The 27,211-nt window shown below is 43.3% G+C and overlaps 3 protein-coding genes across 19 annotated transcripts in view; 2 read left to right on the forward strand and 1 right to left on the reverse strand.

Moving 5' to 3' along the window:
- The window catches only part of LOC106610073 (zinc finger protein 214), an 844,054-nt gene that overhangs the window by 325,447 nt on the left and 491,396 nt on the right, over positions 1-27,211 (forward strand). For 2 of the 9 annotated variants that reach the window (XR_006770849.1, XM_045723139.1), the window contains exons 5-6: positions 25,011-25,122; positions 25,685-25,812. Coding sequence is in view for 8 of the 9 variants with exons in the window: in XM_045723139.1 (XP_045579095.1) it covers positions 25,011-25,122; positions 25,685-25,812 (240 nt within the window). In the remaining variant the exon portion in view is untranslated. Of the gene's footprint in view, positions 1-18,126; positions 18,661-19,079; positions 19,211-19,409; positions 19,590-24,411; positions 24,562-25,010; positions 25,123-25,684; positions 27,182-27,211 lie in introns of those variants that run through there. The other 7 variants (XM_045723138.1, XM_045723140.1, XM_014209215.2 and 4 more) reach the window with 6 other exon arrangements.
- Positions 1-27,211, reverse strand: part of LOC106610072 (neurotrophin receptor-interacting factor homolog) — a 437,457-nt gene that overhangs the window by 297,739 nt on the left and 112,507 nt on the right. The window lies entirely within an intron of this gene.
- LOC123744263 (neurotrophin receptor-interacting factor homolog) lies at positions 1,421-12,920 on the forward strand. The gene is made up of 6 exons (XM_045723177.1): positions 1,421-1,944; positions 5,788-5,918; positions 6,121-6,294; positions 11,045-11,206; positions 11,497-11,608; positions 11,808-12,920. Exons 1-6 carry the CDS (start codon positions 1,656-1,658, stop codon positions 12,659-12,661), a joined length of 1,722 nt encoding a protein of 573 aa, XP_045579133.1. The 5' UTR covers positions 1,421-1,655; the 3' UTR covers positions 12,662-12,920.

Raw genomic sequence — 27,211 nt, forward strand, 5'->3', positions numbered from 1 at the left:
AGGAACCCGCAATGAGAACTGCCGAGTTCGGGCCTCATTCCAAGGATTTAAAGGATGATTCTGGCCCAGTGGGAGTGAGATTTGTGGAGAGAGTGGACCCTTACATTTTGGTTGAAGTGTGGAAGACGGTGATAAAGGAAAATGGAACAAAAAGGGCTAATGTTAATGAGTAAAGGTTTTTGGTTGGAGTTAGGTTCACTGACAATGATGCTTTTTTGGGATATCCATTTGAAGTATCAAGGATGGTAAGGGATGCATTGGGAAAGGTGTAGTCGGTCAGAGTGACCAGAAGTGGTTGTTTTGATTTCTTGTGTGTTGAAAGAGCAGAAGGAAAGGCATTAAGGATCGACAAACTATCGCCTTATGAAGTGGAGAGTTTTGATTTTTGTAGCAGAGCACTGTTAAAAGGTGTCATCTCTGGCATGCTTTGGATTTAAACATTTTTTTTATTTAACTAGGCAATTCAGTTAAGAACAAATTCTTATTTACAATGACCGCCTACCACAGAACAGTGGGTTATCTGCCTTGTTCCGGGGCAGAACGACAGATTTGTACCTTGTCAGCTCAGGGATTCGATCCAGCAACCTTTCGGTAACTGGCCCAGCACTCTAACCACTAGGCTACCTGCCGCCCCGAAATGTGGAGGCTTCGTGGTTTACGAGGAGTAGTTGGAGCACACCGTGTACTGGATGGGGGGGAAAAGAAGAAAGCCTGTCAGTATTATTGATGTTTGACGAAAAGTATCTCCCTTCACATGTGAAGATGGGATATGTTATATCTGTGGTGAGAGCTTGTGTATCCAAGCTGCTGTTTTGCCAGAATTGCAAAAGGTATGGACATGTATCAAGTGTGTGCCGAAGGAATGTTGTTGAAGAATCTGAGGGTGGATGATGTTGTAATTGTGATGGCAACCACGTTCCCAATTCCCCGGAGTGCCCGGTTAGGGTAAAGGAGTATGAAGTGGCAAGGGTCAGGGCTATACAGCAGGTCATCTACACGGTGGCACGTGAAGTAGCTGAATGAGAGAGCGGAGCTGAAGGCATGGCGGGGGATGCTCCGGAGACTGGAGACTGGGTGTTGTTCAACAATTGAGGGAAACTGATATGCTGATTGTGAAGGTGGATTTTAGGGTGTTTATCGCATATATGATTAATTATAGTGCATAAACAAACAGAGTCAAAGAAACTGGAGCTGAAATGTTTTGGGGTTTCCGGGACTTCACTGCCGAAACATTGCAAAAAATACTGTCCGAAGATGCTCTTCCTTCTCAGGCCCCAGATCGCGAATAAAGGAGTAGATTGAGTTTATTCTTGTTTATTTTTATTTTGTTAATTACGTGGGCTGATATACATCCAAAACAGTAGGTGGCGGCATAGACCTATAGCATTTGTTTTCAGACCACCATAATATCAAAGAAGACAGTAGGCGGCTGCAATACACAAATAGGTGTTGTCGGCCATAAAACTTTAAAGAAGAACGGAAGTGAACAGAAGCAAGCGTTTTTATTGATGTTATTTAAACGTTTATTAACACTCTGGAACTAAAACTGTGACGCTTTTAACTGCACAGCATCACATAATTACCCCAGGCAGTTTTTAATTCACGTTGATCACGGGGCTTTATATAGATGCTAGCTGGCTGCTGGTTAGCTAAAAATGGCTAACGTTAACTGTATGGTTTTTCACACTCAAATAGCCTCCATCATGGAGGTGCTAGCGAATGCTGCCGTGGCAGAGATCTGTAAAGTCGTAGACGACGACTATGCAGTGTTTCGTTTGGAAATAACTCAAAGCCAGAAAGAAAACAGGGGATTGCGGAGGAAACTACAGCTACTGGAACTGAAGGTGGCACGGGAGCGCGCAGAGAGAATAATGCGAGAGCGCGCCCTCGCCAGTCGTCCCAGTAGTGTCAAGATCCTCGACCGATGCAAAGGAATGACAAGAGGTACTTTTAGCAGAAAGCGGAGCCTGCCGTGGTTCATATATAGCCTAGCCCAACCGGCCTTTTACATTGTTTGTCATCTTACGTCCGACTTTAATGTATTCAGCGAGCAATACACTTGTCCCCTATGGACCGGCTGGTACATAACATCCTCCAATCAGGCTACAAAGGCTTCAGTTTCCTCCTAAACTTGATTTAATGGCTCGTCAGTGGGGAAAACACGGACAAAATGTGCGTACTGTACTAATAAAAAAATCACCACCATTTTCGGACTACTTTCGGATGTTGCACACCAAGTGAGTCTGTCTATTCCTGGCAACATCCGGAAGTAGCATTAGCCACCCTAGAATGGTAGTGATAAAATATATTATTCAGACAGTTCTGCCGCCCTAGGCGAGACAAATCTGCCCCTCCCCCAATAGGTTTGGCCTTGGGCCATCTTTTTCTCAGCTAAAAGTCGGAGGAACAGAACATAATAGCAGTCCAATTAATAGGCCTATGCTACAAGTTAAACAATCAACACATGTGGTTAGTAGGCTATATAATCAGTTCAATGTCAATAACAGCCAAATATGTTGAATCTGATTACATTGATAAAATCACCAATGCCCTGGACGTTCTGCCACCCTAGGTGAGACAAAAATAATTACGTCTTAGACATCCGTATGAATCTAAACATGGCACTCTCAAAAATTACCTTTCCACCCAGACAGAGGTTCTACTGATGCAGAAAACTGTACGCTTCGACTGCTGGCTACTCGTCTATGGTATAACCCAACAACAGAAGTGTTTCCCTAAAAGCTGCCTGGGTTTAAACGAACATATTTTTTCAGAAAGAGAAAAGCTCAATTAATAGGGACAAAATGGCAAAGTCAATTTTAAAAAAATCTCCTCGAATATTATAGGCTGCAGTTTAGCTTCAGATTGTCATAGAGGAATCAATATATCCACATATGCGTCAGTCCTTCGCAGGCACGCTCGATATAATTTGGATACGTTTTGTATTTATTTAAAAATATAAAGCAAACAATAGATACCCTTTTGTTAAAGAAAAGGGCAAAAGGGATATGTGATGCCCTCACTCAATTCGATCTCTGGTTTTAGTCAAACACACCAAGCCCTTCCCAGACAGAGGTATTTAATCAGTGCATGCGACAGTATTGGAGTATTTGGCTATACCGACATCTATGGATAGGATAATTGTGTCTGTCAAACAGGAAGGCTTACCACTTATTTTTTGGAAGATGAAGAAATAGGCTCCAATTATGTCATTCTATGTTTATGCCCATAACATTTTTGGGAGGTCCCTTACCAGGCAGGGTTGTGGGTTCGATTCCCACGGGGGACCAGTACGGAAGAAAAAAAATGTATGAAATGTATGCATTCACTACTGTAAGTCGCTCTGGATAAGAGCGTCTGCTCAATGACTAAAATGTAAAATGTAAAAATGTCACTTTAAACCCTGCATCTGAGAGTTGCAATGTTGCTATCACTATGCAACCTACTACCTATAGTAGGAAACTGAGTTTCTTATTAATAATATCCCACCTGTTATAACACATGGCACGGCACCATAAGTGTTACAATAAAAATAACAATTTTATAACATATTTTAATATTCCTGTAGAACTTGGAAACAAGTGCTTTCATAAATGCATGTCATGGCGGGCCTCGTTTCGCTGGAGCAGTGTAAAATAAGCTTTGTCAATGACCAAATCGAATTTTTATTGTCCAACCTCAGTTTCAGCATTTAATTTATTTCGTCTCGGCCTAGAGTGGCCTCTTTCCTCTGCTGTTATGCTGCATTGCAGTCCGCTATGTTTTCTCTCGGTAGCTGTCCATGGGCCTCAAATCATCTGAGTTTGCCTGGACACCAACCTCCAGCTCCTTCCACCTCTAGACACTATCTAGGTGGTCATGCGAGTTCTCATGCGAGCTGAGGAGGTGTCACTGATTCTTCCAGGCCCCGATTCCATCCCTGACCAGCGCAGATTTGCACTCGTGTGCATAAAGTTTGCAGCAAAAACAGAAGGCTGCATCATTTTGCTTGGAATAGACAAGCCATGGTCTCTCCACTCTCTCCCCGTTCGCCATCCTCCTATAGTAGTGGGCCACCGAAAACTTTCGTTGCCCTTAATTTCTTGGGAAATTCCCCTCCTCCTGATGTGGCCCAGCCTGTACTAACATATCCCGTAAAGATCCATTCATTTATTTTGGCCACTCACTGGGATCTTTATTTTTTTTTGTCTGGAAGTCGGATTTATCAGCAGCACCACCACTGTCATCCGGGACGGGTAGCGACGAATCTGAATCCGGGTCCAAGATAGTAGGGTCTTCGCCGGCATTGTTTGGAGGTGTGGCTGGGCCTGGTGCGACCACCTGTTCTTGTCCAGCCAGAGAGCTGTCATCATTGGTGGAAGTGCATGGCTCGGACTCCTCCGGTTTGCCCTCTTCGCTGCAAGAATCAGCAAACGGGGCTCGTCGTTCTCGACGAATGAATGGCCTGTCCTCATAGGCGTGTCATTCTTCACACCGGCTGATGGACATTGCTGCACGCTTATCAATTTAACCAGCTAATTTCTGTGGTTTAGAGATTGTGCCTCTCTTCTCATTGTTTTTGTTTTTTAAATATTCGCTTCCTGATAGTTTCTCTTAGACATGGTAGCAAATTGTTTCAAACCTCTATAGATTACTTTTAGCTAAAATGATATCCACTAGTAGTAGCTAGCTAACGTTAACAGGCTAGGTTAGGCTACTGCCTTAATCACTAATCGTCTTCGTTACACACAAACATAAAAAATACCGATGCCTTTGCAGCCTGAATGGAGGCTGCTTTATGTACGAGTCGGTCCACCCGGGACAGGAGTGTATTACAGGCTGGCATTGCTGAACGATTAGCGCTATGCATTATGTGGGTTGAACGCTATAATACAATTAATAAAATACCCACGATGGCAGTGACTGCCTTTACTGCTTATCACTTATTAACCATTTATTCACATTACTTAAAACATTTTATTAATTTGATGACTTTATTATTTCATTCCAAGTCATCATCTAACCTCTATAGAGCTGCTGCCTATGCTGTATGACAAAATCACAATTTTAGTAGTTCTTCAAAGTAAATAAGTCATACTTTGACTGCTGAATAGCAACTATCAATTACTTAGATCATGTATTACATTTACATTTACGTCATTTAGCAGACGCTCTTATCCAGAGCGACTTACAAATTGGGTATTTTCAGGCTCGCGAAGCAACTGCTTTCTAGCCCTCTCGATTGCGCGTTCTCGCTTCTCTCAAAGGTTTTTCATGGTCAATTCGTCACCTGAAGTGGCAGTACAGCATTTACCGCGATGCAGCGTCTGCAGAAATCAGGGCTTTCATACCTCTTGCGCTTAGCGGAGCAGAAGGAAGTTGTCAAGGAAGTGAGTGTGTGTTTATACAGGACATACCGCCCGCACCTTCTGTCAACCAAACATGTCAATACAGAGCTATATGTCCGAAGGCGCCGCAATTGCGTCAGAACTTCCAACATATTACAGATCAAGCATAAATTGTCTTTCGGTCTCCACGCCTGCTCCGCAGATGTTGGTCAATTAGTTGTTTAGTAACCGAAAAAAACCGGACATTTTGGTTAATCACTCAGCACTACTGGCTGGGCTGACGGTGTCTACACCTACAGGTAATACACATCAGCAAGAATGTGTGCAACATGTGACATTTTTTCTTTCTGCTTCTCCCTGTGTTCTGCAACCAAATTGCACCCTGCGCCCTCATGAGGCAATACCCTTGAGCAGACAGTAGCTAACCTAACAATCTCTTTTCCCCCAATCACTTTCTCAGGTGAAGGACATCCCACTGGAGGCCACAGGAGCTTTGTGAAGTCAGCGGGACACAATACATGGAGAGATGACCAACCAATCACTGTTGATGAGGGGAGTGGAACCTCAACCCAGCAAGTTATCATGATAGAGGTTAGTGTAATAGTGTTGCATTAAATGTGTTACTTTGTAAATAAAACGTGGCCCATTTATTTCAGAAAGGCTCCTCTCAGCTATTCACTTTACATGTACATCCTTATTTATCTGCCATAGGGGAGCTTGTGAGGCTTCCCTATGACATTGTTATACGATTCAACTCATTTACCGGTAATAACCTCCACTCTTCTTGTGTCAGTCTGTAGATACAGAGGCTGCAGCTCCTGGGGTCAAAATGGAGAGGTCTAAAGGAGAGGAGAACCCACGGCACAGTGATGACATTGAGACTGGACTGGCTGGAGTGCCCCCTGTAGCCACGAAGGACCCCACAACCGCCTCAGCGCAGCCCAGAACCCGACACAGCATCACGGAGGTCAGTGGACTGCTGAACACCGTCCTCAAGACAGAGACAGATACCAACACTTTAACTGTAACACGCAGGCTGTTACACACAGGATCTGACCACAGATCAGACCCAGAGAGGCTGGGGCCACTGGGCTGTCCTCCTGCTTCTAGCTCAGAATGTTTACCGATATTTCGCCAGAGGACAGTTCATTCCTGTAGGGATGGTGACGTGTTAGACACCGGTGGTGATGATCCGTCTTGTTCTTACGCTACAGAGATGGACCCTGGCAACATATCCTTGGGTTTAGAGACACAGACTGATCTGTCTAGAGAGGATTGGAACCAGTACAGTAGTAGTGTATACTCTGAAGGGTGCCAAGACAAGAAAGGGGAGGTTATAGTGGTAGATGAGGTGACTGTGAAAGTGGAGGGCGACGCTCCTCCCACATGGAATGCAGATAGTCACCTAGGAGACGGACACTCACAGGGCAGAGATTTCTTAGATTACAGGAAAAGCTTAGAGACAAATCCAAATGGCATTACCCACTCCCCTTTACACGCGCTCGGGGATAGTGACCCAGTGTCCACGTCGATAGGGCCTTCCAATTCACACAGCCACGTCCTTTTTGATCAGGTATTGAATTCAAATGACAGGGTTAGAGCCCAGGCTCAGGGAGGGGGAGCCACATCAGGCAATAGTAAAGAGAAACGGTTCCTCTGCATGTTCTGTAACAAAGGCTTCAGCTGCCTCCAGAAGGTGGAGATCCACAAGAGGATCCACACAGGGGAGAAACCCTTTAGTTGTACCCAGTGTCATATGCGCTTCACCCAGGCTGGCCACCTGAAGAGACACCAGATGGTCCACACAGGAGAAAAACCCTACAGCTGTACCCAGTGTCACATGCGTTTCGCCCAGGCTGGTGACCTGAAGAGGCACCAGAGGGGCCACACAGGGGAGAAACCCTACAGCTGCCCCCTGTGTGAGAAGAGGTTCTCAGAGAGGACCTACCTCAGGATACACCGGCAGAAAAAACATTCCACTCAATAGAAACATAGAAAATAACCATTCCACTTGATAGCTTCTGACTTGAGATCAAACCCTTCACTAAAGACAATGATGCATTTTTATTTTTGTCAGTAGAAAAGACCCACAGATGCATTTGGAATAACGAGATTCATAGATTTCAGTGTTGAATATTCATGGATAGAATAATGCATCCAGACATTGTGTGATATTTAAAGACATAAATAAGCCTAAAATGTCTGTTACATGTTGTGTTTGTACTATGTAGGCCAGGGCTGGGCAATTGGCATAAATTTCTCCACCAAATGTCAAAATGTGTAGAATTGCAGTAGACTTGCTTTAAAACTGCAACATTATCTCTACGCCCAATGGCAAAATGTGTATAATTGCAGGAATTTGAAACAAAAGTTTCTCTCTGCTGTCAAGAGGGGGGCCACTAAAATGTTTTGCTCGCGGGGGGTGTCACAGACCTGTGAGCCACTGCGGGCCCTCATGAGGTCAGATTTTTTTCTGGACCCCACTCCCGTCAACGTTGCCCATCTCTGTCTCCACCTAATGAGTATTTTGCCAAACATTTCTGAAAGTACATGCACTTTTCATGTGTCCCAACAAATCTCACAAGTATCAGACACAGCAAGCTCCCAGCTACTATCTAATCAACGCTGCATTAACATTATCCCACCCCTGGTTAGTCACTATTGGCTTAAAAAGCCAAACTTAACACAATATCTGCCAATTAATTTTCAGCAATATTGCTCGTCTGTATGGTGCAGGCATTTGTCTATCACTCTGTGTAGCCAGTTGATGTGATAACTGCCTTTTGAGTTTCCCCAAAACCTTCTCAATTAAATGTTGTGTTTGTATCTATTATTTGCAAACTTTGCCATGAAATGAGCAGCAGCAGTACAGAACCATTCTAGATGGCACATTCCTCACTTGCTAGACGCACAATTAAAGGGCCAGATGCGCAATTAAAGGGGATTTTTTTTTTTTGTGTTCTTCCAGACCGACCAAAAAAAGTGTTCTGATGTGATTTAAGCATTTGATTTCATTGATTCTCTATGAGCAATTGTAATTTTAAGAGTGAAAAAGCAGGACAAAATATAACATTACATAATTTGGGGGGGAAAAAATCTCAGATTTTATAGGGCCCCCCCTTAGTTGTTTATTAACCATGAATTTACCAGGTATATTGACAGAACACAACTTTCTCTCATACACTAAGGCCCCAGGGAAGAGTTGCAGGGGAGCGAAGAACTTGCCAATTTGAAAGCTAGAAGAAAAAAAATTGTAACTTGGAACATGTTTTATTTTTTTAAAGTAGCTCTTATGCTAGAAATGGTTGGAGACCCCTGCTGTATGATGTTCTCAAATGCATGTTTCATAACTTCCATTCAAGTACTTATTTTTTTAACCCCCAACGACACTTTTAATGACAAAATGAATGCAGTTTATCAAGTTCATGCAGGTTTTTTTTGAGACGTACAGTTGAAGTCTTAAAGTTTACATACACCTTAGCCAAATACATTTAAACTCAGTTTTTCACAATTCCTGACATTTAATCCAAGTAAAAATTCCCTGTCTTAGGTCAGTTAGGATCACCACTTTATTAAAATAATGTGAAATGTCAGAATAATAGGAGTGACTTATTTCAGCTTTTATTTCTTTCATCACATTCCCAGTGGGTCAGAAGTTTACATACTAAATGAGTGTATTTGGTACCATTGCCTTTAAATTGTTTAACTTGGGTCAAATGTTTTGGGTAGCCTTCCACAAGCTTCCCACAATAACTTGGGTGAATTTTGGCCCATTCCTCCTGACAGACCTGGTGTAACTGAGTCAGGTTTGTAGGCCTTGCTCGCACAAGCTTTTTCAGTTCTGCCCACAAATTTTCTATAGGATTGAGGTCAGGGCTTTGTGATGGCCACTCCAATACCTTGACATTGTTTTCCTTAAGCCATTTTGCCACAACTTTGGAAGTATGCTTGGGGTCATTGTCGCTTTGGAAGACCCATTTGCGACCAAGCTTTAACTTCCTGACTGATGTCTTGAGATGTTGCTTCAATATAGCCACATCATTTTTCTTCCTCGTCATGCCATCTATTTGTGAAGTGCACGAGTCCCTCCTGCAGCAAAGCACTCCCACAACATGATGCTGCCACCCCCTTTCTTCACGGTTGGGATGGTGTTCTTCGGCTTGCAAGCATCCCCCCTTTTCCTCCAAATGTAACGATGGTCATTATGGCCAAACAGTTCTATTTTTGTTTCATCAGACCAGAGGACATTTCTGCAAAATATGATCTTTGTCCCCATGTGCAGTTGGAAACCGTAGTCTGGCATTTTTATGGCTGTTTTGGAGCAGTGGCTTCTTCCTTGCTGAGTGGCCTTTCAGGTTATGTCGATATAGGCCTTGTTTTACTGTGGAAAAAGATACTTGCGTACCTGTTTCCTCCAGCATCTTCACAAGGTCCTTTGCTGTTGTTCTGGGATTGATTTGCACTTTTCACACCAAAGTACGTTCATCTCTAGGAGACAGAACGCATCTCCTTCCTGAGAGGTATGAGGGCTGCGTGGTCCCATGGTGTTTATACTTGCGTACTACTGTTTGTGCCGATGAATGTGGTACCTTAAGGCGTTTGGAAATTGCTCCCAAGGATGAACCAGACTTGTGGAGGTCTACAATTTTATTTCTGAGGTCATGGCTGATTTATTTTGATTTTCCCATGATGTCAAGCAAAGAGGCACTGAGTTTGAAGGTAGGCCTTGAAATACATCCACAGGTACACCTCCAATTGACTCAAATTATGTCAATTAGCCTATCAGAAGCTTCTAAAGCCATGACATAATTTTCTGGAATTTGCCAAGCTGTTTAAAGGCACAGTCAACTTAGTGTATGTAAACTTCTGACCCACTGGAATTGTGATACAGTGAAATAATCGGTCTGTAAACAATTGTTGGAAAAATAACTTCTGTCATGCACAAAGTAGATGTCCTAACCGACTTGCCAAAAACTATAGTTTGTTAACAATACATTTGTGGAGTGGTTGAAAAACGAGTTTTAATGACTCCAACTTAAGTGTATGTAAACTTCCAACTTCAACTGTATGTGTGGTTTTCATATGGAGTATTTAAAACTTGTTTCTGTTTAATAAACACAAAATGGTACTTTTCATTCTAACACTTTCATTGAGATTCTCTTTAATATACATCACATCTGATCTCACCCTATTCTGCATACACCCGACAGTGCTTTATAACCAATATACACTTACTAAATATACCCACACACTAACAAACACCTACAGTACACGTCAAAATAGTTTAGTCAGGTTTGTCTGACTTTTGATTTATCATAGCTAACTTATTTTTACCCACATATTTATGTCCACCATGATGGGTTTAACAACAAGGAAGTCATTCTGTAAATACAGTATAGGATTCAAACGTAGTGGGGATGGATAAACACTCCATGTTGAAAGTGTGTTTATTATCTGTGTGTACGTACCTGAGGGAGTGTTTATTTTACCTTTATTTAACTAGGCAAGTCAGTTAAGAACAAATTCTTATTTTCAATGACGGCCTAGGAACAGTGGGTTAACTGCCTTGTTCATGGGCAGAACGACAGATGTGTACCTTGTCAGCTCGGGGATTCAATCTTGCAACCTTCCGCTTACTAGTCCAACACTCTAACCACTAGGCTACCTGCCGTCCCAAGTGTATGTCTGTGTAATCTGTATCATCCTGTCTCTTCCAGGATGAGGGTTCAGAGGTGCTGCTGGTGAAGGAGGAGGGGTGTGAGGAGAGTCTGGGGAACCCTGAGGGGACCATGGTCATGGAGGACAACCAGACTACACCTCCTCCTGAACCCACAGAGGAACCAGCTGTGCAGCACAGGACCACACACAGTCTCACTGAGGTGAGCCCACTGTGAACTACTGTCTGAATGATATTAGGTCAGGGCCTGTATCCACATAGCTTCTCAGAGTAGGAGTGCTGATCTAAGATCAGTTTAGCCTTTTAGATCATAATGAATAACAGCACTCTTACTCTGAGACTCTTTGTAGGTACGGGTTCAGGTCTTGATAAAGTTCGTCGTAAGTGTGGGACCATGCCTTTGAATTATCGAACCATTAAAGAGTGTCAAGAAATCAAATCAACTAACATGTTTGCCTAGTACTCATAGCAATCCCTCAACATATCTCTTAGTCAGTAGACATGGAGGATGGGAATCTTGATCTGCTGCTGGTCAAAGAGGAGACAATTGAGGACGAACCAGAGAGCATTGACCTGCTGAGTGGACTAAAGATGGGGGAGCAAGGTAAGGGAGAAATACATATAGCCTACATAAAGTAATATATCATCAATGGGAATAGTGATGCGCCTGGAAATAGTTTTTCTCTTCATTCATAAAATGAAATCAGTAGAACACATATTATAATGTACAAACTTGACCAAGTTATTGACAACAGCAAAAAAGCCATGTTTGTAAAGTCTGTTTTTCTAAACTCTTCCTGCAGGTGGTTGGATGGAGGCTAACAGAGGAGACTGGGTGGCCAGCTTGGATTCCCAGACCCCAACAGGTGCAACCAAGGGCCCAAGGGACATCACCACTGAGCAGGTCAGGACCAGAGGCGACATAGTGGAAGCCAGTGGATGGGACAGCGTCCTCAACTCTGGGCTGGGGTACAACACTGTTAACCACAACCAGAAACAGACAGTCGAACACAAAACAACAACCAAACTTAGTCTCCATGACAGCAGACTGGCTGAAACCAGGGCGAGGTGTAGATTTGGTCCGCGGGGACGGGGAGGTGTCTGTCTGAGAACAGACTCGGCTAGTGATGCTCCGTCCTGCTCCTATAGTTGTGATTCAGAGAGACTGATGGAGCCTCAGGTTAACCCCCTAACAGGTGCTGCCTTCAGCCTGCCTTCTATAGGATCTATCAACTGGAACATGGACCCTGCAACAACACAGACACTCCCTGGCCTTCGTCCTCCTCACACTCTCCTGTTAAACCAGACCTCAGACAATGCCAGTGCCTCAACACTAAATGGCTACACAAGCCCATTGACAAATGACAGTAGTAGTAACGCTATAATCAGATCCGGTGGCAAAGAGAAGCGTTTCCAGTGTTCGTTCTGTGGGAAAGCCTTCAGTTTCCCCAAACAAGTGGAGATCCACCAGAGGATGCACACAGGGGAGAAGCCATTCGGCTGCCACCTGTGCCAAGCCAGTTTCTCAGACTCGTCCAACCTGAAGAGGCACCAGAGGGTCCACACAGGGGAGAAACCATTCGGCTGCCACCTGTGCCGGGCTAGTTTCTCCCACTCCTCCAGCCTGAAGAGGCACCAGAGAGTCCACACAGGGTAGAAATCCTACAGCTACACCAGTGTGAGAAGAGGTTCTCCCACCAGCTGAACATGCACCTGGAGGTCCACAAGGGGAAGAGGTTCTCAGAGAGGAGGTACCTCAGAATATGCATAGTGATATGTAGTACATTTTATATTTACATTTTAGTAATTTAGCACACTAGTTAGTTTGAAGGTAAAGTGTTACCATAGTTAGCAAACTTATTCTACAGTCGTGGCCAAAAGTTTTGAGAATGACACAAATATTAATTTTCAAAGTCTGCTGCCTCAGTTTGTATGATGGCAATTTGCATATGCTCCAGAATGTTATGAAGAGTGATCAGATGAATTGCAATTAATTGCAAAGTCCCTCTTTGCCATGCAAATGAACTGAATCCCCCAAAAACATTTCCACTGCATTTCAGCCCTGCCACAAAAGGACCAGCTGACATCATGTCAGTGATTCTCTCGTTAACACAGGTGTGAGTGTTGACGAGGACAAGGCTGGAAATCACTCTGTCATGCTGATTGAGTTCGAATAACAGACTGGAAGCTTCAAAAGGAGGGTGGTGCTTGGAATCATTGTTCTTCTTCTGTCAACCATGGTTACCTGGAAGGAAACACGTGCCGTCATCATTGCTTTGCACAAAAATGGCTTCACAGGCAAGGATATTGCTGCCAGCAAGATTGCACCTAAATCAACCATTTATCGCATCATCAAGAACTTCAAGGAGAGCGGTTCAATTGTTGCGAAGAATGCTTCAGGGCGCCCAAGAAAGTCCAGCAAGCGCCAGGACCGTCTCCTATTGTTGATTCAGCTGCGGGGTTGCGGCACCACCAGTACAGAGCTTGCTCAGGAATGGCAACAGGCAGGTATGAGTGCATCTGCACGCACAGTGAGGCGAAGACTTTTGGAGGATGGCCTGGTGTCAAGAAGGGCAGCAAAGACGCCACTTCTCTCCAGGAAAAACATCAGGGACAGACAAAAGGTACAGGGATTGGACTGCTGAGGACTGGGATCAAGTCATTTTCTCTGATGAATCCCCTTTCCGATTGTTTGGGGCATCTGGAAAAAAGCTTGTCCAGAGAAGACAAGGTGAGCGCTACCATCAGTCCTGTGTCATGCCAACAGTAAAGCATCCTGAGACCATTCATGTGTGGGGTTGCTTCTCAGCCAAGGGAGTGGGCTCACTCACAATTTTGCCTAAGAGCACAGCCATGAATAAAGAATGGTACCAACACATCCTCCGAGAGCAACTTCTCCCAACCATCCAGGAACAGTTTGGTGACGAACAATGCCTTTTCCAGCATGATGGAGCACCTTGCCATAAGGCAAAAGTGAAAACTAAGTGGCTCGGGGAACAAAACATCGATATTTTGGGTCCATGGCCAGGAAACTCCCCAGACCTTAATCCCATTGAGAACTTGTGGTCAATCCTCAAGAGGTGGGAGGACAAACAAAACCCCACAAATTCTGACAAACTCCAAGCATTGATTATGCAAGAATGGGCTGCCATCAGTCAGGATGTGCCCCAGAAGTTAATTGACAGCATGCCAGGGCGGATTGCAGAGGTCTTGAAAAAGAAGGGTCAACGCTGCAAATATTGACTCTTTGCATCAACTTCATGTAATTGTCAATAAAAGCCTTTGACACTTATGAAATGCTTGTAATTATACTTCAGTATTCCATAGTAACATCTGACAAAAATATCTAAAGACACTGAAGCAGCAAATTTTGTGGAAATTAATATTTGTGTCATTCTCAAAAGTTTTGGCCACGACTGTACTTATCAAATGTATCGTTTTGTGCAATAAAAGTACTAAACTTCAAGTTGTGAGTGTATGACGATATTGTTGAAATTAAATACAAAAGTAACTCTGTGCTGACTGACTTAATTATTTCTGAAGCAGCTGGTCACAAACCTTGGCCCCATATCAAGGGCCTCATTTGTAATTGTTGGGTACATTTCACACAAAATATCTGTGTCGCATTTCTGAAAAGACAGCGCACGTACAAAAAGAGATTTATGAACATATGCATGTTTCCCGTTATAAATCAGACCCGTCTTGAAACTGAGCGCACGTGAACAAGCATAAAAACTCTGCCTGAAAAACGGCCATCATTGACCTTTTATGGTGACAATAATGCCCTTATTTGCTGTATACTTTAAGTATTGGAATTGGGCCAAGGCTGTTTATAAAGGAAATAGCAATGGCGAACTTGATCAAATGTCTCTGGAGGTGTTGGCAAAATATTTTAAACATTTACAGTGACATTTGCTGTATTTAAAGTTTCTGAAAGAGAAAAACTTGCAAATTGTTGTGGACCTGTAAACAGATATTTTGAATTAAATAAGTTTGCATTTACTTCTTCCCAACCCTAAATATGCTGCACTGCCCGCAAATAATTCTAAAACCTTGTCTAATATCTCCTTAAAAGCAAAAGATCAGCTTTCTGTTAATCTTTTAAATTCTACTGTACATTATAAACCGCGCTCCCTTTCGGATGCGTAAAATACTTATAATTGCCTCTCTAATTGGCCCAATTTCATACTAAGGAGAGACCCTTCAAGTGTAAGCTGTGTTACAAGAGCTTCTCCTTCCTGACTAGCCTGATCAGACACAGGAGTGTCCACAACGTGGAGAAATCGTAGCAGCGTAGCTTAAGATGTACACAATCTGGGGAACCATTCTTTAGCTGACATATTATAGTTATGTGACGTGTCGGTGAAAGGAGTGATAACTGGAATGGCGTTAAGTGTTGAGGGTCAACTGAAGTTGAAGATTCCCTGGGTCTGTGGCGCCCACCGTTTGGTGTGATGCAGACCCGGTGGAGAGCATTGTGAAACAGAAGACACTGTCTGTACTACTGAGTTTTGATGTAGAGTCTTTACCAGATAAAGACAATGTATTAGTTATCCCGTGAGAGCTTTTGTCCCGAACCCATTACGGTGTTTTAGGTGTCAAGCTTAAGGTCATGTGGCAGCAGTGTAAAGGAGGGAGATTCCTAGATGCGTTTTTTTTGGTGTTCATGCCCATGTTTGTCAACTGTAACGCTGGAATGGAACTGAAATCACAGAGGATTGATGTGGTGGCAACTGCAGAGAAGTACTTGGGTGTACAAGGTTTTACTGCAGAAGAGTTACAAGGTGTTTTCAACGATAGTGTCTTGTCCTCCCAGGCTACAGGATCAGATAGGGCCAAAGTGGTGGAATAATGATTAGTTTTTAATGGGTGTCGGGTTAGTTTGTAGGGCAATTTTTTTTCACAAAATGTCATGAATTCATACTAAAGAATAGTAGGCGGATACATAGCCAATACAGTAGGTGGCAGCATGTACCTATAACTTTTGTTTGCGGACCGCCATAATACCAAATAAGAAGAGTATAAATCCCTTCTCTTCAGTCCCCACCAGGGTGTGAATGCTGTCTAGCGTAGTTTGTTTCATTGACATTTGAAAAGTGTTCTGTTTCCATCAAGCCTGTCATGACTTCTTTTTTTATCCAACATGTACTTTACTCGCATAAAAATGTTAGATGGAAACCTGGTTAGTCATCAAAAATGAATCATGACTCTCGAGTCAGTAAAAAGAGTTGTTCAAGAAGAACGAATAATTCACCGTATTAGAGATGGAGGAAGAAAGATGGTGGAAACCCATGTATTGTTTGAAACTGTGGGGGAAGAGCGCATGGAGAGTGATAATGAGTGTGTTACAGTGGAGAAAAAGAAAGGAAACGAAAAGTAAAGTTGAGGTGGAAAATTGGAACCTCCCAAGACTCATTTTTAGTCGGTGAGGGTTTTGGACCAATGGAACCTGGAAGATCCTTTTGAAGTCTCGATAAATGTCATGGAAGCGTTGGGTGAAGTAGCGTCAGTGAGGGTCACAAGAAGTGGACTTATTTAGATGTTTTGTGTGTCCACGGAGCAGAAGCAGCACGATTTGGACCTCAAGAAGATATGAGTGGAATGTTTTGTGTATGTATCTTCAAAGCAGAGGGCCTATCAATGGGGTTATCTCTGGGGTGGCGCATAAAGTACGTGCAGATGTAGTACCTGAGGAAGTAGGAGGAGTGGTTGGTGCACTTTGACTGACCTGTATGGTAGATGGAGTGAAGAAATTAATTTCATCCACACTTTTGTTCTTTGATGAAGTCTCTCCCTTATGTAAAGGTGAACTATATGAGAGACCCTGTAAAAGCCTAAATGCACAAACCCCGTCAGTGCCATGAATGCAGAAGGGAAGAGTATCGAATGCCAGCAGAGTTTGGACGCTGCAATTGTGGCGAACATGGCCTGAATTCCAGGATTGCCCTGTTAGAGTGAAGGAGACCGGTGGCAAGAGTAAGGTCTGTCCAGTGTGTGTCCTACCTGGAGGCGGTGAGAAGAGTGGAAGGAGCAATAGTAGTAGTGCCTACACCAGTGAATGTTCCCCGACAACCGAGGGATCCTGATAGAGCCTACACCAGTGAATGTTCCCCGACAACCGAGGTATCCTGATAGATTGCATGTTAAAAAGGTGGACTTTGTAGCATTTATTGCAATGATCTTATACTGCACAGCACAAATCCTGTCAAACAGTGCTTGACTTGGACAGAAATATGTGCCTAAACTCATTTTGGGTGCCGGTATTGTTTATATTTAGGTGCATGAGTTCCACAATACTTATGAACTAATATTATATAAGAAGTGCAGGAGCTCTTGCAGTAGAGAAACTGAGTCGCCAGTGCTCAGCTACGGAAAGAATATGGATATACTGACAAGATACATGTCTCTCCGCCCTAACAGTGGGAGTCGTTGTTCAAAGTGGCATGTCGGGTTGTCAAGCTCCCATCTATCCTTTTTGTGTTTGTGGATAAATCATTATTGTAATACTTTTTTGAATATTCGATGAGGGTTGTTGACGCCAACCGCCTGTATTATATAGAGAGAGATGCTATGCTATTAGCCTCATGCCATGAATATGCAAAGAAATCTTGAGACAACTCTGAAATAAAGTGCTTTTTCTCAAAGTTGCCAGGATGTCACGTGTCCTACTTATATCAGTACACTTAACGTAAGCATTACACAAATTATATTTGATGAAATTAACCTAATGTAGCAAATAAGCCAATTTACATTTTTTGTTGACCAAATTCGACACCCTCATTGACCTCCATACAAAAACTTCTTGCTTGGTGGGTGAAACGAAAACGCCACCTGCTGGAGGGAGACAGATTTTCTTCCGAGTTGGGCCTCTCGTCCTCTTTGGCTCCGGTGAGCTCCTGCAAGTCGAGCACTGCTGTCAAAGGATGGTCCCTCCTCAGAGGCCCCTGAGCCTGTGTATATCTGTTTGGCGATGTGACTGGAATTGGAATGTTTTTTTTTGTGGATGATGACGTTTTTCCCCCCCTTTCCTACAATGGATTTATTTTATAGTTGTATAGTTTGCCACCCGTACAGTAAGAAGCGGCATGCACCGCTAACGATTGTTTGCGGACAGCCATAATACCATAGAAGAAGAACGAACCGTTCGCGAACTGCGCGTCACTGTGAGCGGAAGTTAACAGTGACCAAGAACAATTTCCACGTTATCGTTTTTATTGTTATTTAGACGCTTATTAACACACTGGAACTCAAACTATGAATAATTTAACTACACAACATCACATACTTACCTCAGATATTCTTTAATTCGTGTTGGAGACAGGACTTGGTTGATAGTTATCTAATAGGTAACGCTATCTAGCTGTTAGCTAACAATGGCTAACTGTATGGTTTTTCACACTCAAATAGCCTCCATTATGGAGGTGCTAGCGAATGCAGCAGTGACAGAGATCTGTAAAGTCGTAGACGACGACTATGCAGTGCTTCGTTTGGAAATAACACAAAGCCAGAAAGAAAACAGGGGATTGCGGAGGAAACTACAGCTATTGGAACTGAAGGTGGCACGGGACCGCGCAGATAGGACAATTAGAGAGCGCGTCCTCGCCAGTCGTCCCAGTAGTGTCAAGATACTTGACCGATACAGAGGAATTGCAAGAGGTACATTTTGTAGAGAGCAAGGCTGCGGGGCTCCCCTCTGCCCATATGTTAAGATGTGTTACCCAGAATTGGGTCTTGGTCGGTTTTTGGATAGTATGCCGTACTTCCCCTAATTACTTATCTATCTTGTAAAAGCATTTATTTTACCAGGCAGGTCAATTAAGAACAAATTCTTTCACAGAGACACTCATTTTCTAACCAGATCCTTGATTTACTGACTTTCCTATTTTCATACTCAATTAAAATAATGTGAGGCATGGAAAATAATCAATCAATCAATAAATAGTATATCAAGAATTGATGAGTAGTCTTACCTTCCATCCTTGCCAATTGTAGACAGTGTCAATAGTGGACAATATAGCCTTGCGCATTGACAGTAACTCACTTAACCACCACTTTCCCCCCAATCACTCTCTCAGGTGAAGGACATCTCACTGGAGGCCACAGGAGCTTTGTGAAGCCAGCAGGACACAATACATGGAGAGATGACCAACCAATCACTGTTGATGAGGGGAGTGGAACCTCACCACAGCACGTTATCGTGATAGAGGTTAGTGTCATAACGTAACAATAAAAATTACAGTAGATCAAATGTGGCCCGTTTTATTTTAGAAAGGATTCCCTCAGCTATTAATTTGCTTACATGTACATCTTCATTTATCTGCCACAGGGGAGCTTGTGAGACTTCCCTACGACATTGTTATCCAATTAATCTCATGTACCAGTAACTTCCTCTCTTCTTGTGTCAGTCTGGAGATGCAGAGGCTGCAGGTCCTGGGGTCAAGCAGGAAAGGACTGAAGGAAAGGACCCAAGACACAGCAGAGACATCCAGACTGGAGCAGCGGCTGGAGTGGCGCCCCCTGTAGCCATGGAGGACCTCCCCACCGCCGTTGCCCCACAGGCCAGGCCCCAACGCAGCATCACGGAGGTCAGTGGAACGCTGAATGCCATCCTCAAGTCAGAGAGACACAGAGACTTTAACTGTAACACACAGGCTCTTACACACAGGATCTGACCACAGATCAGAACCAGAAAGACTGGGTCTGTTGCCACTGGGCTGCCTTACTGCTAGAGGTCTTCACAGGTCCCAAAAATTAGACCTGTTCCAAAATGGAACTGGGGCTTTATCACCCTGCCCCCATATGCAAAAATACATTAAAAAAAATATGTAGACCCGTTTTCAACGGACCTGAGAACAACTAGACCCGTTACGTATAGACTTGGTCAAATCCAGACCCCTTTTGTTTTAAGCTACTTTATTAACGGGAGCTGATAAAGCAGGGGAGGAGGGACGAGAGAGGTGCCACTCTAGCAGGCGGGGGAGGGGCTGTACTGTGAGCGAGTGACAAGTGGAGGAGGGAGGAAGAGATGAGACAGCAACCAACCTATCCGACTCGCGCTATAGTAGACTAATAGCTGCCATAACCAGGTTATTTATCATTAAATATGATTATGTAGTATCTGTCATGACTGCATCAAACTGGAAGAAGCTAGGTAGCGAGCTAGGCTAATTGAGGCGGCAGTGCGTGCTTTTTCATCCTACAGGTACAAATAACAACAACTCCAGAATATTAAGTAGCAGCCTACCTGTTGGCTCTTGGTCGTAGCCTATCCTTGTCCTTTAACATTTAGTTCCGTTATTTTAATTCCATCTTCCATTGATTAGATATCTCCTAACTTTTGTCACACGTAGCGAGGCCCTACGACTGTAGCCTACATCCGCCTTGATGACTTATGATTGGCCAACAATAACCAGCTACACGCTCCACTCTCATGAAAAGCAAGAGCAGCATCATAAATGATCAGATTTTTCTCTCTCTACTGCAGCAGTCGCGTTCAGATTTGTATGGCCCATTCTGGATAAGTCAGTTAAAATTACATATACCCAAGACACGTGACAATCATATCAGGTCAGACCCATGACATTATTTAGAATTCTGGATCCGAACCTGCTTGGGTCCTGGGTAAAGGTGGATACGTGAAGACCTCTACCTACTGCTCACTGCTCAAGAGTATTTACCGGTATTTCACCAGAGCCAGAGGGCAGTTCATGGTGACGCATTAGATACTGGCGGTCAGGGCTTAAAATGAACACCTGCCAAATGCGGGTAGATTTTGGCATTGGTGGGTAAGATGTCTATTTCACCAGCCACGTTGGCGGGTGGTCAGGGCTCCACAGTGCGAGCTTTTCACTCGCATTTGTGAATATAAATAGTCAAGTATGATCACATTTATAGTAAAATAAATTCTGCAGTAGTTTTCAAAGTATTTCCGACACGTTGTTTCAAAGCTGGTAAATGAATCGCACAAAGTCAAAGAACTACGAATGCTATATAGCCTATTGCATCTCGCGCTGCAACACTGCCTGGCTGGAGGCTGTGCGCATGTGAAGAGCTGAGTGAAATATTCATTTTTAAGAAGTGCTGCGCACTTGCATAAAAGTTGGTTTAATTTACTAGAAACGAAAGTCTACTGAAGTGAGACTTTGTCCTTGTGTTTCTTGGCTATTTACATTGTTTTGTTCACAAGCTAGGTTGTTTTTCTATGTTTGAGTTTCAACTGCTAGAAAAGAGAAGACAACGCTTCTACTAGTCAGACTCAATCTCAAAGGCGCTACCACGGTAACCTCCCGCCCTTAAAGGGGAAGGTAAAAATGTTTGTCTCATCTGATATTTTGGTTAAAAGACTCAGGTCACATAAAATGTTATTATTCAATGTACAATATTACGTACTTCTTACTAGTAACACACAACATTTTAGAAACATTACAAAGCATCAGTTTTTTTGTTGTGTTTTGTTGGTGTAACTTTAGTGGCTAAAAAATCTGGGTGGCTGGTGGACCAACATGTTTATTCCCTGCTGGAGGTGATGATCTGTCTTGTTCTTACTCTACAGAGATGGACCCTGGCAGCATATCCTTGGGTTTAGAGAGACAGACTGATCTGTCTAGAGAGGACTGCAACCAGTACAGTAGTAGTGTGTACTCTGAAGGGTGCCTAGATAAGAAAGGTTGTAGTTGTAGATGGTGACTGTGAAAGTGGAGGACGACGTTCCTCCCACATTGAATGCTGATAGTCACCTAGGAGATCGACACTCACAGGGCAGAGATTTCTTAGATTACAGGGGAAGCTTAGGGGAAGACAAATCTAAATGTCCCGACCCACTCCCCTTTATGCTCGTCCAGGAATCGTGACCCAGTTTCCACGTCGATGGCACCTTCCGATTCACACGGCTGCGTCCTTTTCGATCAGTTATGGAACTCAAAGGGCCAAGGCGCGAGGAGGGGGAGAAACAGCAAAGAGAAGTGGTTCCTCTGCATGTTCTGTAACAAAGGCTTCAGCTGCCCCCAGAAATCCACCAGAGGGTCCACACAGGGGAGAAATCCTTCAGCTGTACCCATTGTCACATGCACTTTGTCCGGTTTGGTGGCCTGAAGAGGCACCGTAGGGTCCACACGGGAGAAAGCCTGTTCGCCTTTACACACTGCGGGAAGAGTTTCTCAGAGAAGAGCTACTTCGGGATACACCAGCAACAAAAAACATTCCACTCTACAGTGGCTTGCGAAAGTATTCACCCACCTTGGCATTTTTCCTATTTTGGTGTCTTACAACCTGGAATTAAATGTCATTTTTGGGGGGTTTGTATCATAAGATTTACACAACATGCCTACCACTTTGAAGAAATAAGACAAAAAAACGGAACTTCAGCGTGCATAACTTTTCACCCCCCCAAAGTCAACTTTGTAGAGCCACCTTTTGCAGCAATTACAGCTGCAAGTCTCTTGGGGTATGTCTCTATAAGCTTGGCACATCTAGCCACTGGGACTTTTGCCACTGGGACTTTTGTTCCTTCAAGTTGGATGGGTTCCGCTGGTGTACAGCAATCTTTATGTCATACCACAGATTCTCAATTGGATTGAGGTCTGGGCTTTGACTAGGCCATTCCAAGACATTTAAATGTTTTCCCTTAAACCACTCGAGTGTTGCTTTAACAGTATGCTTAGGGTGATTCTCCTGCTGGAAGGTGAACCTCGGTCCCAGTCTCAAATCTCTGGAAGACTGAAACAGGTTTCCCTCAAGAATTTCCCTGTATTTAGTGCCGTCCATCATTCCTTCAATTCTGACCAGTTTCCCAGTCCCTGTTGATGGAAAAACAGCCCCACAGCATGATGATGGGGATTGGGTTCTCCGGGTGATGAGAGGTGTTGGGTTTGCGCCAGACATAGGGTTTTCCTTGATGGCCAAAAAGCTACATTTAAGTCTCATCTGACCAGAGTACCTTCTATGTTTTGGGAGTCTCCCAGATGCCTTTAGGCGAACACCAAACGTGTTTGCTTATTTTTTTCTTTAAGCAATGGGTTTTTTTCTGGCCACTCTCCCGTTAATCCCAGCTCTGTGGAATGTACGGCTTAAAGTGGTCCTATGGACAGATACTCCGATCTCCGCTGTGGAGCTTTGCAGCTCCTTCAGGGTTATCTTTGGTCTCTTTGTTGCCTCCCTGATTAATGCCCTCATTGCCTGGTCTGTGAGTTTTGGTGGGCGGCCCTCTCTTAGCAGGTTTGTTGTGGTTCCATATTCTTTCCATTTTTGAATAATGGATTTAACGGTACTCAGTGGGATGTCCAAAGTTTCAGATATTTTTTTAAAACCCAACCCTGATCTGTACGTCTCCACAACTTTGTCCCTGACCTGTTTGGAGAGCTCCTTGGTCTTCATGGTGCCGCTTGCTTGGTGGTACCCCTTGCTTAGTGGTGTTGCAGACTCTGGGGCCTTTCAGAATAGGTGTGTATATATACTGAGATCATGTGACACTTAGATTGCACACAGGTGGACTATATTTAACTAATTATGTGACTTCTGAAGGTAATTGGTTGCACCAGATCTTGTGTAGGGGCTTTGTAGCAAAGGGGGTGAATACATATGCACACACCACTTTTCCATGAATTTTTTTTAAACAAGTTTTTTTTCTTCACTTTTTGGACTATTTTGTGTATGTCCATTACATGATATCCAAATAAAAATCAATTTCAATTGCAGGTTGTAATGCAACAAAATAGGAAAAACGCCAAGGGGGATGAATACTTTGCAAGGCACTGTATAACATAGAAAGTAACCATTCCACTCGATAGCTTCTGACGTATCGATCAAATCCTGCATTAAAGACAAAGATCTTTTCAGCAGAAACGATCCACAAGGGCAACAGATTTCAGTGTTGAGTATTCCTGGGTAGAATATTGCTATTGAATATTGAATATTGGTAGATATAAGCCTAAAAAGTCTGTTACATATTATGTTTGTACTATGTAGGCTATATGATATTCACAAATGCCTATTTCATTACTTCCATTCAACTACTAAATTTTTTCCCCAAGACACTTTTAATGGGAAAAATGTATCAAGTTCATGGAGATTTTTATTTGAGACGTGTATGTGTGGTTTTCATATGGTGTATTTAAAACTTGTTTGTTTCATAAATACATGGGATTTTTCATTCGAAGACTTTAATTGAGACTCCCTTTTAGTATACATCACATCTTATCTCACCCTGACTTTTGACTTGTTTTTACCCACATCATATTCATGTCCACCATGATGGGTTTAACAACAATGACGTCATTCTATAACTACAGTATAGGACTCATGTAGTGGGGATGGGTAAAGACTCCATGTTGAAAGTGTGTTAATTATCTGTGTGTGTACGTACCTGAGGGAGTGTATGTCTGTGTAATCTGTATCGTCTGTGTTTTCAAGGAGGAAGAGGGTCCAGAGGTGCTGCTGGTGAAGGAGGAGGGGTGTGAAGAGGGTCTGGGGAACCCTGAGGAGGAAAACCAGACTACACCTCCTCCTGAACCCACAGAGGAACCAGCTGAGCAGCACAGGACCACACACAGTCTCACTGAGGTGAGCACACTGTGAACTACTGTCTGAATGGTATTAGGTCAGGGTCTGTATCCACAAAGCCTCTCAGAGAAGGAGTGCTGATTTAGGATCAGTTTTTCCTTTTAGATCATGTGAAAAAGACTATGTAGACAGGTAAGGACCTGGTCCTCGATCAGCACTTTTACTCTGGGACCCTTTGTAAATACGGCCCAGGTCTTGATACATTTTGTCTTAAGAGTGGGACCATGCCCTTGAATTATCAAACCCTTAAAGAGTGTCAAGTAATCAAATCAACTGACACGTTTGCCTAGTATCAAATCAACTAACACGTCTACATAGAATCACATCAACTAACATGTTTGCATAGTACTCATAGCAATCCCTCATTGCCCAATCAGAAAATGCTCCATAGCAGGGTGCTCATATCAGATTTCTTGATCCAACATCCTCTCACTCTGTATCTCTTACAGTCAGTAGACATGGAGGATGGGAAGCCTGATCTGCTGCTGGTCAAAGAGGAGACGATAGAAGACGAACCAGAGAGCATTGATCTGCTGAGTGGAGTAAAGATGGGGGAGCAAGGTAAGGGAGAAATACATACAGCCTACATACAGTAATAGATCTTCAATGGGAATAGTAATACATATAGCCTACATACAGTAATAGATCTTCAATGGGAATAGTAATACGTATAGCCTACATACAGTAAGTGGTCTTCAATGGGAATAGTAATACATATAGCCTACATACAGTAATAGATCTTCAATGGGAATAGTAATACATATAGCCTACATACAGTAATAGATCTTCAATGGGAATAGTAATACATATAGCCTACATACAGTAATAGATCTTCAATGGGAATAGTAATACATATAGCCTACATACAGTAATAGATCTTCAATGGGAATAGTAATACATATAGCCTACAAACAAACAGTAATTGACCTTCAATAGGAATAGCGATGCACCTGGCTATTATTATTTATTTATTTTCTTAATTCATAAAACTAAATCAATACAATTTATGTTTACATACGAAATACACAATGTATGAACTTGACCAGGTAATTGACTCCAAAAAACTCCATATGTAGAGTTCTCTGCCATGTATTAATGTCTATTTTGTAACCTCTTCCTGCAGGTGGTTGGCTGGAGGCTAATAGAGGAGACTGGGAAGCCATCTTGGGTTCCCAGACCGAGACGGGTGCAGCCAAGGGCCCAGGGGACAACGTCATTGAGCAGGGCAGGACCAAAGGCGACATAGTGGAGGTCAGTGGATGGGACAGCATCTTCAACTCTGGGCTGGGGAACAACACTGTTTACTACAACCAGAAACAGACAGTCGAACACAAACCAACAACCGAACTTAGTCTCCATGACAACAGATTTGCTGAGAACAGGGCGAGGCGTAGATTTGGTCTGCGGGGACAGACAGATTTCCAAATGCGGCGGAAAAGAACAGACACAGACTCGGCTAGTGATGCTCCGTCCTGCTCCTATAGTTGTGATTCAGAGAGACTGATGGAGCCTCAGGTTAACCCCCTAACAGATGCTGCCTTCAGCCTGCCTTCTATAGGATCTATCAACTGGAACATGGACCCTGTGACAACACAGACACTCCCTGGCCTTCATCCTCCTCACACTCTCCTAATGTTAAACCAGACCTCAGACAATGCCAGTGTCTCAACACTAAATGGCTACACAAGCCCATTGACAAATGACAGTAGTAGTAACTCTATCATCAGATCTGATGGCAAAGAGAAGCGCTTCCCGTGTTCATTCTGTGGGAAAGCCTTCAGTTTCCCCAAACAGGTGGAGATCCACCAGAGGATGCACACAGGGGAGAAACCATTCAGCTGTACCCAGTGTGATATGCGCTTCGCCCAGGCTGGTCACCTGAAGAGACACCAGAGGGTCCATACAGGGGAGAAACCCTATAGCTGTCTCCAGTGTGAGCAGAGGTTCTCCCACCAGCACCAGCTGAAGAGGCATCTGAAGGTCCACACGGGCGAGAGGCCGTTCACCTGTACTCACTGTGGGAAGAGGTTTTCAGAGAAGAGCTACCTCAGGATACACCAACAGAAAATGCACACAACCAGTGTATCGTGACATGTAATGTTGTACTAGTTAGTTTGTAGTTAATTCTATTGGGTTTGGATGTATCGTATGATGAGGCAGAGTGGATGATATGGTGATGGTGTCTTTAAAAATGCTTCACTGATGAGTGACAAACTTTGTCCCTATAGGATGATACTGGTGATACATGTTTACTTGACATAAAGTAGTGAAGCTTTGTGTGATGTTGAACCTTTCCAAAGTATTCTACAATACATTTTTTTCAAAATGAGTAAACCAGATTTACAGAAAAAGTAAAGAGGAAATATATTCTACTGGTCATGTATCGTTTTGTGCAATAAAAGTACTGTACTTCAAAGTTGAGTGTTTGACCACTTTGTTGAAGTTAAATACAAAACTGACTTGGTTATTTTTGTATCATTACAGGGACTGAGTTTCCCTTCTCATTCAAACCAAAATGTTATACTTAATTCTTGAGTCAACACATATGGACCTTTTTTATAATACATTTGTATCAGTGTTACAGATGGGCTTGACTGTGGAGAACATTTTATAATGTCATGTTTTGGTGTGTACAGCAGAGTTGATTATA

Source organism: Salmo salar, chromosome ssa08 (genome assembly GCF_905237065.1).
Source record: "Salmo salar chromosome ssa08, Ssal_v3.1, whole genome shotgun sequence".
Taxonomy (NCBI): Eukaryota; Metazoa; Chordata; class Actinopteri; order Salmoniformes; family Salmonidae; genus Salmo; species Salmo salar.